Source organism: Grus americana, chromosome 3 (assembly GCF_028858705.1).
Source record: "Grus americana isolate bGruAme1 chromosome 3, bGruAme1.mat, whole genome shotgun sequence".
NCBI classification, from domain to species: domain Eukaryota; kingdom Metazoa; phylum Chordata; class Aves; order Gruiformes; family Gruidae; genus Grus; species Grus americana.
In genome coordinates, this window is record NC_072854.1 from 59678001 (window position 1) to 59691213 (window position 13213).

Sequence of the window (13213 nt, forward strand, 5' to 3'; positions counted from 1 at the left end):
TGCCACAACCACAGGATCACCCACGGAACTGACCTTCTGGGGCCCATTTCCAGCAGAAAGTGGAAGTTAGACAGCAAAATGCTATTTCCTGTCATGACAGCTGACTCCATTTTCTGTATGCTGTGTTATACACAACTGCAAACAGCAGTTTCCAGCCTTACATAGGTTGGCTGAGATGCAACTAGTAGCAGAGGGGCTACGTCCCTGCAGCACATATATCATGAGCAGCAAGCAGAAGAGGAGAGATCAGAAGTTTTTTGCAGGCAATTTGCAACTATGCACGGAAGAGTTCTGCAGTGAAGAAATACAGATATGAACTGGCAAGGAAGCACCAACAGATTAATCTGAGAAACAGAGTAAGATGGTGAATATTCTTGTAGGCGGATGGGACTGTAAGTCACCAGTTTGAAGATGAAGTGCTGGACCTGCTGTATGCAATGCAGAGATTCCTGTGTTTAGCAACCATGCTGGTACTAAAAGCAGTTTGGATGGTTTTTTTACTGAAATAAGCAGAGTAAATTAACCTAGGAGAAAGACCTGGCAGGGTAGCTAAACCACTTTTGGTGTAGAAGCTTGCTTCTTTGAAGGTTGAGATAAGGGATCTTCATATGCAATATATAACCTCGAAGAGCATAGTGTGAGGCCCAGAAGGAAAAAATACAACTTTTTTCACCCTTCTACTTGTTGTAAACTGTGAAGGTAACAAATCAATGCCTTTAGCATCAGTACTGATTTGACAACAGAGTAAGGAGGCTGACAATTTTTTTTATTTACGTTTGTTATCTTTTTCTAATGCAGGAAGCATATCTGGGTAATAGGACAGACATGCTGCTTGTGTTCTACTTCCTAGATCTGCCCAGGGAGCAAAAAAGAACAACCACTACTGATTCTTCCCTTGTATTTTTAAGAAATAAAACATGTACTAGTTGATGTTTTCCTAGCCTTCTTCCTCATCATTTCTGGTCTTTCCTGAGATAAGAGAACTAACTGAGATTAAGATGATCAGGTTTTCAAAAGGGACAGGCAGGAGATCTGCTGCCACACTGGGAAGCAGACACCTTCTTTTGGGAACACACGGACAAGTACATTGTGGAAAGAGGAAAGCTTCCATTTCTGTTTTGCTATCAAAAGTCCTCTTTCCTTGCCCAGCAGTGGTATCCTCCTCTCTAAATAAATCAGCCTTAAAAAAAAAAAAAAAGAAGAAAAAGGGCAGGGAAAAAGCTTTTATTACCGAAAGTTTTAACCCTGTGCTTATAGCCTTGTTATATGCCTTCATTGTAATATATTACTTTTTTTTTTCCTGCTGCTTTTTTCCTTTTATTACTACCATTTTTGTCTTTCCTTACTTGCCTCTGATTGCTCATCCATTAATACATTGCTTGGTTCCCGTCCCTGCCTGCCACACACAGTTACACACTCAGAGTCCTCCTGCCATCCAGCCGTTCAGCCTGTGCTGTCTGCCTTTCTCCCCAAACCACATTCCTCTGTGCAGCTGTGTTGGTTGGTCCATAGCACATCAGTTTTGTCCAGGTGCTTAATGTAATTTTAACTGCAATTCTAAACAATTTTGGTTGCTACCAAAATTCTGCTTACTCCTCTAATTCATCCATTCAGTCCCAGTGACTCCCTAATAGTCTCACACATGCTACTCCCCTATTTTTCTGGCACAATGGCTAATTGTGAGATTAGGGACTGCAGCTTGCTAGCAGTTCAAACGTTTCCTGCACTAGCTCAGGCAGAACTCCGGGATGAATACCATTCAGTCCTGATGATTTCTGCTGCTATTTGTCATTTTATTCCAGCATCTCTTCTTGACACTGCAGTTTCTGACAGCACTTCATTTTTGAGGAAGGGGAGATGCTCCCGAAAATCAGGCCACTTATTTAACTATTTACTGTAAAGGTAGCTTTAGGGGCCGAACTTTGGAAATGCTAATGGCAGGCACAGGCAGGTGTCTGACAGCACATGTGATGAACTGCTTTATCGATCAGACACCTATAAGCAGGTTCACCTCCTTTTTTCCCATTAATTCACCTCTTCCCCAACAATACTTCTGTCACTCAAACTTCAACTTTAAAGAGCTGCAACTCAAAATATGAACAACAAAAACCCCAACCCTATCCCCAAACATGCCAAATAAACATTTTTTCCTTCTTCCCCTGTCTCTCCTACCTGAATACACATAGCTTTTTTTACAGAATAGAAATACTAACCTCGCACTCAGGTAGGTAATATTTACTTCCCGACAAACAGCACATTTTTGAGATCCTTCTGAGATTTGGAGGGCTGGAGATTAGAGCTTTATATAATGCTGTTGAAAAGGGGAGATTTTCAGTGGGTCCCACAAGGATGCAGAAGGCTAAAGATAACAAACCTTCTGAACAAGCAACACAAGCTGGTGGGGTTTCTTACTCATTCCCTCCACTCTTCTTCATTAGGACTGTTTTACTGGGCACTACAGTAAGAAAGAATTACCCTTTCTTAAACCAGCAAGTGCTCTCTCTCGTATTATACACTTTTTCACGGCACACTATGCAGACAAAGAAGATAGTCTCTTACGTCCATAAGAGCAGCATTGATGTAGTTGCTGCTCTCCCCATCAATAGTAATTAAGAAAGGCAGACATCTGTCAGGTGGCAGCATATCCATGAAGCGGTTCTTGTCGTGGTTCCTTGGCAAGCAGGCTATGCTGCAGTCCTCCGCTTGCAGGCGAGGGGTCACAGAATTCAGGGTCTAAGGGAGAGAGGACGCACGCTTTAGAACGCCAAACTAACAGACATCGGACTCGAGATTCCCCAAGTTTTAATTTAAAATATTGCAATATGGGAAAATGTGAGGCATTAGCAAGAAGGCATTAGCAAATAAGAGCTCCTATCTTTTTGATGGACATGCTGGGGCTTTTGAAGGAGGGTTGAACTGCAGGTGTAAAAGGCACTCTGTGTACCACTGAACAGATACTGCATGACACCGTGCCCTCCAAAAGGAATAAAATAAAGAGGATCCTTTGGAGCTGTAAAGAGCTATGCCTTAGCTGTGCAAATGCAAGCAAAAACTCTCTGTGGCTCCTAGTCAATGCTCTTTATTCCAGACAGATATTTACTGCAATTTTATTCAAAGGAGGACATTCCATATTTAAAACAACTTTGCAAAACACATAAACACAGGCCCTTTATTTTGTGGACTAAAAGTAAAGGACCAAATGCTATAAACATGATATGAAAATCCTTTCCCTTAAAGTAAATCAGATGTATCTAGAGGCAAAAAAATTCTTGTCACATGAAAAGTTAGGAACTGTGAATACCTGAAACTCATCTTTGAGATGTGAAGAGTTTGTCTGAGAGTCTATTCTAATCATATCAAAATAAGCAGCTTTGAATTCGCAGACAGGAATGGCAGTTTCTCCACACAGGCAAGCTTCTAGAATGGCATCATGAATAAAGATGTACTGCTCCTACCAAATTAGAAAGAAACAAAAATTATAGCCCTTTAAAAACAACGCATCTTTACTTCTTTTACAATAAACAGATCTCCTGCACACTGTAAAACTCATTCAAGATAGTGTCCACCAATCCACTAAATAAAGCTTTAGTACAAACACAATGTTGTCCTAATTGGAATGCAGTTAACAATGATGTTTTCTTCAGAATCAATTTAAATTCAGTAAAACTTAACAGAACAGGCATAGCAATTTATTTAATTGGAGGTTATTAGTTTTCTTGTGGTGCTTGTGGATTTCTGTGTATATGCCACTGACTTGTTGGCTCTACTCATTTTGGTTTTTTAAAAATAGTTTTCAATCTTATAATACTAGCAGAAAGTGTAAATTGCTTCAAGCACTACTAGTGTGATTAGTAATTATTTAGCATGCTGCATTCTCCTTATGCGTGTGCAAGCTAGCACACCAATTGTCTGATAGCTGGCTCTAGGCCAGTAAAAAACATAAGTGTGTTCCAACAGGAACAGCATTTCTTCCTGTTCTGTTTTTTTTTTCTGACTTGCCTTGAGATATCCTAAGTCCTAGACAACTGCATTACTATTTCAATACACAAGGCGTTTTTACACAACGCCTAATATATTTACTCACCCTGAGAGTAATAGATGTAAATCATGCCTATACAGCAAAGTGCGAGAACTGTGCCAGCCTCACCTACCTACTGTGGATACCAATGAGGTTATTAACAGCACAGAATTTCACATGTGCCTGTAACAAGAGCACATGTCCAGGGAGCACGGTCGTATTCTGGCTCTACAGCCTGCTCTGCCTTACCCACATAGCTGTGGAGCTATTGCCATAGCTATGGAGCTATTGCCATCACTGTTGTCTAGGTGACCATCACAAGAACTTGCTGCAATTACAGCTTTATTTTGCTGTGTAAGTATGAACCTCTGAAAGAAGATGAGAGGTAAGAGGCAAAAGGGAGAGAAAGAGAAAGGAACAGCAGCAGGGGTGTTAATTTACATGAAAGAGCAGATTAAACTGGGATGGTTGAAGCAGTCACACTGAAACACTCCACCCCACGCACTTCCCAAAGGTTAATGGCCCTGTAGCAGGGGTAGTTGATCGGGAACATTTATTTGTTCAACTGCCACAGGTTGCAGCATAGAATAAAAACTGCACCAAATTACATTGATATGCCTGGCTGCCAACTGCAAAGATTTGCTGGTGGTCACAGGTGAAATAACTTCTCAGGTAGACATGGAGGACAGGAGAGAGAACTGGCAAACCACTTCAGGTAACCTGTCTTAATACAAATCAATAATCTACGTTTCTGTGGAGGCTCAGTGTTACTCAGCTGGCAGAATGGGAGTTGTTATAGCTTTATCACTAAGGCAATGGTTTTACTGTGGAGTTGCTGAAGGCATGAAAAAAACCAAAAAGGGTAGAAAAGGAAAAAGGCTTGACAATGAGGTTAATCAAGTAAATAAAAACAGAATTGAAAAGGGAGAGTGAAAGGGACACAAAGTTCCACAGGTAAGTCAAATTATGGATACAGTGGTTGGAGATAGACTAAAACCAGTGGCAACCTGCTGGAATTCCAACTTTGGGTTCCTGGAGTTGCTGATACCAGAGCTGGGGAGAGACGTGCCAGACAGGCCTACAGTAGGGTCTTCTCTAAAAAATCCTCCTTGCTTTCCTTTTGTTACAAACTTAGGTAGGCTTTGTGTGAAGACACAATTACTGCATTGAGCAACGCTCCCCAGTGGAGAAAATCCCTCAACAGGGCCACTGGCTGCTGTTTTCAGAGTAACAGTGAAATTCTGACCTAGCGCATTTCAGAAAGCATCAGGTGCTTTGAAGGTAAACTGCCGTACCTCTGTCTGTACCATGTTGATGCGACGGGACCGTAAGGCTTTCACACAGTTGTAGATATCCACAACACCTTCTCTTTCTGCCATATCTAACATGATATCGATCACAATATAACAACCTGTTCGTCCAGCACCAGCACTAAAAAGAATCAGTAAATACAGTTAGGAATAGCCCCATGAAAACACCTACAAACTTTATAAACCCATTACTGAGAGTATTTTTATAAAGTCATTCAGTTCTTTCATCACATACACTATCTAATTTTTATCTTTTCTCTTTCTCTTCATAACGTTCTTTCAATGCTTTGATGTGCCCAAAACAACCATTTTCCATCATATTTGATCCACTAAGTAACAGAAAAAAACCAAAATTGTTTTCCTCCTTTTATCACCCAGATCAATACCTTAAGTAAAAAAGAAAAGTTAAGTTAAACTGAAATCTGGAGGATGATTAAGCTCATGCACTTCAAAATATGACAGATCTTGGTTTTATTTAATAAGACTAAGGATGATTTTTAAGTGATATATTACAATAAGAAACTCAAGTGTATGTTTTACTAGCCAAGTTCTCAGCTGGTTCAGGCAGCACATTTAACAGTATCCAGAAGAATCTCTCTTGATTTATTTTCGTTTTATAAAAAGCTACGAACATTTTTTGCACAGCAAATTCTTAAAATCTGTAAAGGCTGAGTAACTTTATCCATGGAATGTAATTAAACACTTGATGGTGCTGAAAGAAAATTCTATTTGTCAAAGGACTGTGTCCCATCAACACAAATCTTGCAAAACCTGCACAGGAAAAACAATATTCTGTATTTGTTGCCATTAACCTCATTCCATCTTCATTCATCTACTTGTTTACTTCGATTTAAAATAATAATCTATTCAGACATTATATGCAATGCCAAGCTATCAAAGCAGCTGTATCTACAGTTATTCTCGAATGCTGTCACAAAATTGTTGTAAGCCACCTAAAATGATAGCCTGAAGTATCATATGATTTAGCTGGTGCAGCTCTTGCAGGAAAAAGAAAATCTCTGGCTATTCTAGTTAGGAAAAGTGTACTAGAATCCAGTTATTTCCAAACATTGCTGTAGACAGCCAAATCCTAACGCAGTGTAAATTAGGCAATTCAAAAAGGGAACAACAAAACCAAAACACTTCAAAATGATGGATGCTTCACAAGAGACTCCTGTAAATGCCCACATACTCAGTTGTGGGAAAAAATCAAGCTACTTCTTCTGTACACACCTGCAATGGACAACAATAGGCCCTGCGCTAGGAGGGTTAGATAATTTTACCCTCCGTATGAAGGAAAGCAGGCCTGTGGCATTGTAAGGAACTCCATGATCTGGCCAGCCGGTGAAATGAAACTGTTTAACTTCACGGATTTCATTGTAGCCCCTCTGTAAAAGGCAAAAAAAAAAAAAAAAAAAAGTTATGAAATTCAAAGTATTTCATACACTAGATATTCTCTGACTCAAATAATAACACACACTGATAGAATCTACATGCTGTTTTCATCGTTTCACCAGTTATTTAAATCAAAAATCATACAACGCTTGAAGATGTCATTTTTTTTTCATTTTGAAGTTTGTAATTTTTACTTTTCCCATTAAGCATGTCAGTTTTGCCTCACTAGATTTTTATTTTAACAGACTTAGATGTAATTAGCATAGATTTTCAGAAGTTTTTCTAATTAAGACAATGGCCTGGCTACATTTACAGTCAAGTATAATGATTTACCAGAAGACCACAACTGTATCACACATCTGGCATTCACAGAGTTTGTTCTTTGATTAAGTGAGATTGACTCAGTGGCACTCAGGGCAGAGTGAACTGAGATGAATGACAGGCATGACTCAAAACCCAGTACTTGTGCTCAGCTCAGAAGCGTGGCTACAGAGAAGAGATGACTGTCAGAGAGCGGAGGGCAGCAGTCAACATTTCTGGGGAAATTCAAAGTCCCACAGTGTTTGGATAGTTAGGCGTGTTTGGATAGTGCTGATACCACGGTGAGGTAAGGGTGCCTACTGTGAACCTGCTAACCAGACAGAGGGACCTGGTGTTGTACAGGAACACGTGCAAACATAGCCTCCTCCATACTCCTTGCTACCTTGGAACAGTATTTTGACGAGTCCTTTCAAAACGTGCTCACCCTTCCCAGAGTGAAGGTCCTGACGACGTACTCTGCAAGGGGCTCCATCTCTACACAAGTCACTTTGAAGTCACCGTAAACTTCTGTGTCATCAGGCCAGTACTTGTAACACTTGACCTAAATACAAAATGGGAATGCATTTTACACCAAAGGAAAATAAAAGCTTGAGGATATGTTACTGCATGTACTGCATTACACCACATTTATTTCCAAAATGACCAAGCACTCATGTGGCTTGTCATGGCTAACGGTCTTTCTGTCAAGTTAAGCGCCAGCTAGAAAGAATTTCCACTGCTTTACACAGTTGTACTTAGATGCCAAATTCATTTCTAAATGAGCATTTATTTTTTTTTTAGTGCTGAGCTATGAAATACATTTCCACTTATGTTAAACTCGGATGCATTTCATATCAGTAATCAAACTGTTGCAAATAATCCCAGATACTTCATATTATTCCCTGAGGGATGTGTTACTGCTAAACAAATAAATAATTTGCTGATTTCTAGCCACTGATGTAGAAGCGCGTTTGCTCACTAGTCCACTTACTCTGCTCATTTGAGTGACTTAATATACAAATCTATTTTGCTGAAATATGAATTTTGGATTCAGACAATTTTTCACTACTCATGCAAGCAAACACAGCATCAGACTTCTTCAGAAGTTAGCTCTGGTTTTACACAATACTGTAACCCACAACAATGTCTGGACTACCAACTGTCACCCTTCCCTTCCCCTCAGGATGCGGGGGCTGTCCTTCACAAGACTTCTACATTCTGCTGATAATGTGTCTTGTCAGCAGTTTTTTCTTTAGGCTTGTAGCATTAAAAGAAAAACAAAACAAAAACTTACTCTCCCAACTTCCACTAAATTCGTGACCATCACAACGCAAGCTGATTGCTCCTGCCATATCATTCTCCAAAAATCATACACGGTCTCATGGACTGGACCTGTAAGAAAAATTCCAGGTAATACTGTGTAACAAAGTAACAGTCATAGTCAAAGTGAATGCTAAAAATAAAATCCAGTGCTTTTCACACGCAAATGCACTTGCTCAGAGATGAAAGCTTTGTGAACCCACATCATCATACCATCATGCGAGTTTCCAGACTATATTGTTGTTTCTAACCAATGCTGAATCTTCTCAGTTTAACTGAATTACCACTTGAAAGAAATGAATAGCGGGTGTTTCAAGCAGCAAAAAGCCAGAAGTTGCTTGAAAACTACAAGGATGCAGCAATGTGTGACTACATCTATAGTTACATTTCTAGGTTTGTCTTACATTTGTTAAATATGAAGTGTTGAGTGTGAGTTTCTTCAGACGTTCACGGAGGAGATGCCTGCGCCGGAGCGAAGCATCAGTCGGGAGGAGTGGGGGTACAGATCCTGCGCGCTTACCCCCTCGCTCCCGGCACAGCGCGCAAGCACGAGTAGGCACTGAGGCATAAACTTCCCACTGAAGGGTATTTAAACTAACCTAACTACTTTTCTGTGAAGCAAACGAGGAGCGCTTGTTTAAGCTTTGCGTCCTGCTCTGCTGCAGAGACAAGGCACGTTCCGTTGAGCGACAGAGGCTTTCACCCTGTTACAATCATCTCAGAAACAGCTCCCTGACTGCAGTCCAGCAGCGGTATAAATATTACTGAAGACCCAACCATATTCCTTCATGTGCTAGATCGAAGGCTGCATAGTAAAGCAGCGATAAATTTTTGTGTCCTTTACACACTATTATGTGCAATGATTTACATAGTAAACCAGAAATAAGACACAAATGTAGACTTAACTGCCATAGACAGCACTTACACAAACATAAGAAAAAATGTGGACAGAAATTTGAGTATCCTGCTTTAAAACAAGCCTTTAGTTTGTCTTTCCTGTGTGCAGCTACAACCAACCCAGGGCACAAATAACAGGATATTTCCAGCCAGATATCTGATTATAGTCACAGATCAAATAATGACACATCTAAATCTAATTATTTTTACTTTAATTCACAGCCTCTGATATTTCAGTGCAATCTTAGATTAATCTATTTCTTTTTCCCCATTGTGATGAGTTTTATCAGAAATACAAAATGAATAATTTCCACAGAAATTCATTTTTCCCTCTAACTCCCCTTTTTATTAGCAGGGTGTTATATGATAAAGATTTCCCTCACTTCTTCCTACAAAGAGGCTTTGTCCTTCTCTGGCCTTACTTTACCCAGATTTTCTGAGATAGTGTTTAATTTATCATTACTATCTTCACTGTCTCCATCCTGGACTAAATCCTAGACAGTAAAATAATACATTGTAATATGGAAAGAAAAATGCCTCAAGGCAGGTTGAAACTGTTCTCTGTCCGTATGCGTCTTTTCTCTATTCATCTTCATAACTGGAAATCATGGTAGTCGCTTCCAACTTCATCAGCTGAATTTATCACTCAAAGAGTTCCTCAATATCTAATTAACATGATAAATTAGTGCAATTTTTGCATTTATTCACATTTCACCTGAACATGCTATGTTAATTTACCATAACACAAGATGACGACTCCCAATATTGGATATGCTTTATTTTCATCTACTTCCATTTTACCAAAACACTGCTGGACACTAGAGAGAACACTTGTTCGGTTTGATTAATGCTGGCAGATTCTTACCTTGGGTTGCAATGTAGTGACTTGGTCTCTGATATCCCTAAAACAGCAATATAAATTGGTTTGAGTACCATATTACTAACAGAGGGGAAAATAAAAGCATAAGGGCACTACAGAATTCTTATCTCTAGACAATGTTTTCAGAACAAACCAATATTTAAGAGCAGCATGAAGCTCAAAACCTAAAAAAACAGTTAATACTGAAAAGGTTCGAATGACAACAGATAAAATGGAAATAAGAACATCTGACTTGAACAGACATTGTGGTGTACTGGGAAGGAGTATTCTAGATGGGTCCCTTGGACCTAAAAATTAGTCCTCCATTGACATTACCTCCCTAGTCGAATACATTGGGGCATCTATTTAAAATTTAGTAAAAATTGTCTTTGGCACCAGATTATCTCAAAAGCTGATCTGTGTTCCGAACTTAGCCAATATGAAAATAACACACACCTTTTGTCTCCTTGTAAATAGAGAATTATTGTAAGGCACAAAGAGGTATGTACCTGAGCCATAACTAATGGGGACAGAGCTGGACACTGTGGTGGGTGCACAGAATCAAGGTCCTACTGCAGTGCAATCTTCTGCAAAATACTTTGCGCTACTGCACAAAGTGTGCATCAATCATACTGGACATGATACACACAAGTATATACACATACATATATATATGTAGTTATACAGATATAGATAGATAGATAGATAACCCTACATGACTAAGCCTTTCCAGTTAGCTGGGTCTATCCCAGTTCTAGAGGCACTGTACAGCATTAATTGTCTGCATACAAACTACAAGACAGAGCTGCTGCTCTTGAGGAAATCAGGGTATATTTTTGATCAGTGCCAGCAACATTAGCTACAAAGAGGAAGAAAACTTTAGTGAGAAGACAATACAGAATTTCACAATGTGAAAATGTTAAAGAAATAACTCCAATTATTTTCTAGGATACAGTTTTATTAGGTCACTTGATTCAAGTATTGCATTACAGGGGAGAATGAGTCCTTGGATTCCTGGTATTCACAAGATGCTACTAAAGTGAAGGATTTCAATGTACCCAAGGAGTTTACATCCTGTTCCACAAACTACTTCATTATCCTGTATAGAATGAGAGCACCTTCCTCTGGGGCTTATGAAAAAACTTCTGAGTATCTTACTCTTGGCTTTACAAGAGACCAAGATCGCATCAAATGACTAAAAAATTTCTCCTGGAGTTCTTAATATCAAGCCCCAGATTCAAATTATGAAAGTGAAACCTGTGCTACACTGTTTTATACTCAGTAATGCTTTCCAGAAGAAGGTAAAAGTGTCTCTTTAAAAGTGCAAAGTGCCAGTTTTAACTTGTAGCTTTCCTGTCTTGTTATAATAAGATTCAGTTTACTCCTAAATAAGAAAAACAAAGTTCTCAAGGAACTGGAATTATTACAAATCTGGAAGAGTTTTCTTGTTTAAGGCCCCAGGCAAAATATCACAGGTCTAAGACTTCACAGAAATTGCCATGTTAAAATATCAAAATAAAAAGACAGCAATATACCTGGAGCTAAATATTTATATCCCGGAAAGTCAAGAGGGTCTTAAATAATTTATCAACTAACGGTGAACAGGAAAAATTAGTAAGGTGCAATTATAAAGAAAAGTAACCAAAGCCACATATTTTAAAAACACTTGTACTAGCTATTTCAGTATCTTTCGAATTACTTTGGAATTGCTTTGAATGAAACAACCTGTTTACTCCTAATGTGTTAATTAGATAGAAGTTATATTTTGTTAATGAAAACACCTGGCAGAATTTGTTTGAATTTCCTGTTTGTGTCAGGGTTTTTTAATATTTATAATTTAATTTGTATTTTAATCAAAGTATGGAATTTCAAACTTTAGAGGTTTGCCACAGAAGCGACGAAATTTATACTGTGTTAAAATATTTATATATATGTTTGTGTATATACTTTGTAATACCTAAATTAGCACCTTAAGATAAATGTCAGCTAAATATTGTTTGCCTAAATTGTTGTTAAAAACAAACAACGAAACAAAACCCCTCAAAAGGCCATCATCCCTCCCTTTTTGCCAAACACGTATTACGACTACTTCACAGGTACATTTTCAGACGACTACAGTACAGCATACTATCCAGCTTCTCACGTATAAATGGGAAGGGGAAAAGAAAAGCTAGTGGCCAAAATCATCATCATAAAAAAAAAAAAAAGTGAACAGCAAATTCTCTTTAACAGACAGGTTCACCTGAGTTATCTAACAATATCTAATAATATTCAGAGCTACGTTAAAAGGCTAAATTATCTTTTCAAAACAGGTACAAAAATATTCACACAAAAGGAAATTTTTTAAAGGAACAGATGAGATAAATTAGATGAGGCATGCATAGTTATCAAGTGATAAAAATAGAAGAGGAAAGTAATTAATAACAATATCTACATTAAATATTTACAATAGGATGCCGTTATTCACATATAGTGGTACTTACATCCCTGTACAGCCAAATCTACAGCCCAAACCAAAGTCAGATGTGAAAGAAAGCACAACAATGTCAGTGAGTACTAGGACGTAGAACAAAGAAAGTGTACATTTTGTTCTTAATAAAAGAAAGCTTTCAATAAATTTGTAGGCATAACATGCAATAGTTTCACACAGAGAAGCTGGCAAATTGAGAGGGAGAAAGCTGTGCAATCCACTCACATCTATGTAGTTGGCATTAATGTAATCTGAAGATGGATCATCTTCAACAGGTTGCAAAATCACCCTGGAGTGGTCATCTGTAAAAACCAAGTGGTTACGGTGCCTTTTTGAAGTGTGATTTTTAAGTAAGATATTACGGTAAGTCATCTAGAAAACCAAAATCAGCTGGCACAAGCGCCTCACAATTTACAACCCTTAAATAGTAAGTGTTTACTCAGAATTACAAAGAACCATTTCATCTGAGGTCTCCAATTACTCCAAAAACATTCACTAAACTTCATTAAGTGTAGCTGAAAGGTATCGCACTGTTACACATGGTTAAAAAGACACAAAGAAGCCAGGTTACTTGCTCAAAGTCCCTTTCAACATCAGCTCCACTGATGGTAATCTAGAAAACCAAAAATCCTGATTACTGTTGC

The 13213-nt window shown here is 38.6% G+C and overlaps 1 protein-coding gene across 9 annotated transcripts in view; it reads right to left on the reverse strand.

The window, feature by feature from the left end:
- The window catches only part of PTPRK (protein tyrosine phosphatase receptor type K), a 416921-nt gene that overhangs the window by 8303 nt on the left and 395405 nt on the right, over positions 1–13213 (reverse strand). For 6 of the 9 annotated variants that reach the window (XM_054820467.1, XM_054820471.1, XM_054820465.1 and 3 more), the window contains 9 exons: positions 12795–12871; positions 12583–12600; positions 10106–10142; positions 8318–8415; positions 7469–7585; positions 6562–6716; positions 5314–5449; positions 3302–3451; positions 2560–2733 (listed from right to left, as the gene is read on the reverse strand). In XM_054820467.1, coding sequence (XP_054676442.1) covers positions 2560–2733; positions 3302–3451; positions 5314–5449; positions 6562–6716; positions 7469–7585; positions 8318–8415; positions 10106–10142; positions 12583–12600; positions 12795–12871 — 962 coding nt within the window. The remainder of the gene's footprint in view (positions 1–2559; positions 2734–3301; positions 3452–5313; positions 5450–6561; positions 6717–7468; positions 7586–8317; positions 8416–10105; positions 10143–12582; positions 12601–12794; positions 12872–13213) is intronic. The other 3 variants (XM_054820468.1, XM_054820474.1, XM_054820473.1) reach the window with 1 other exon arrangement.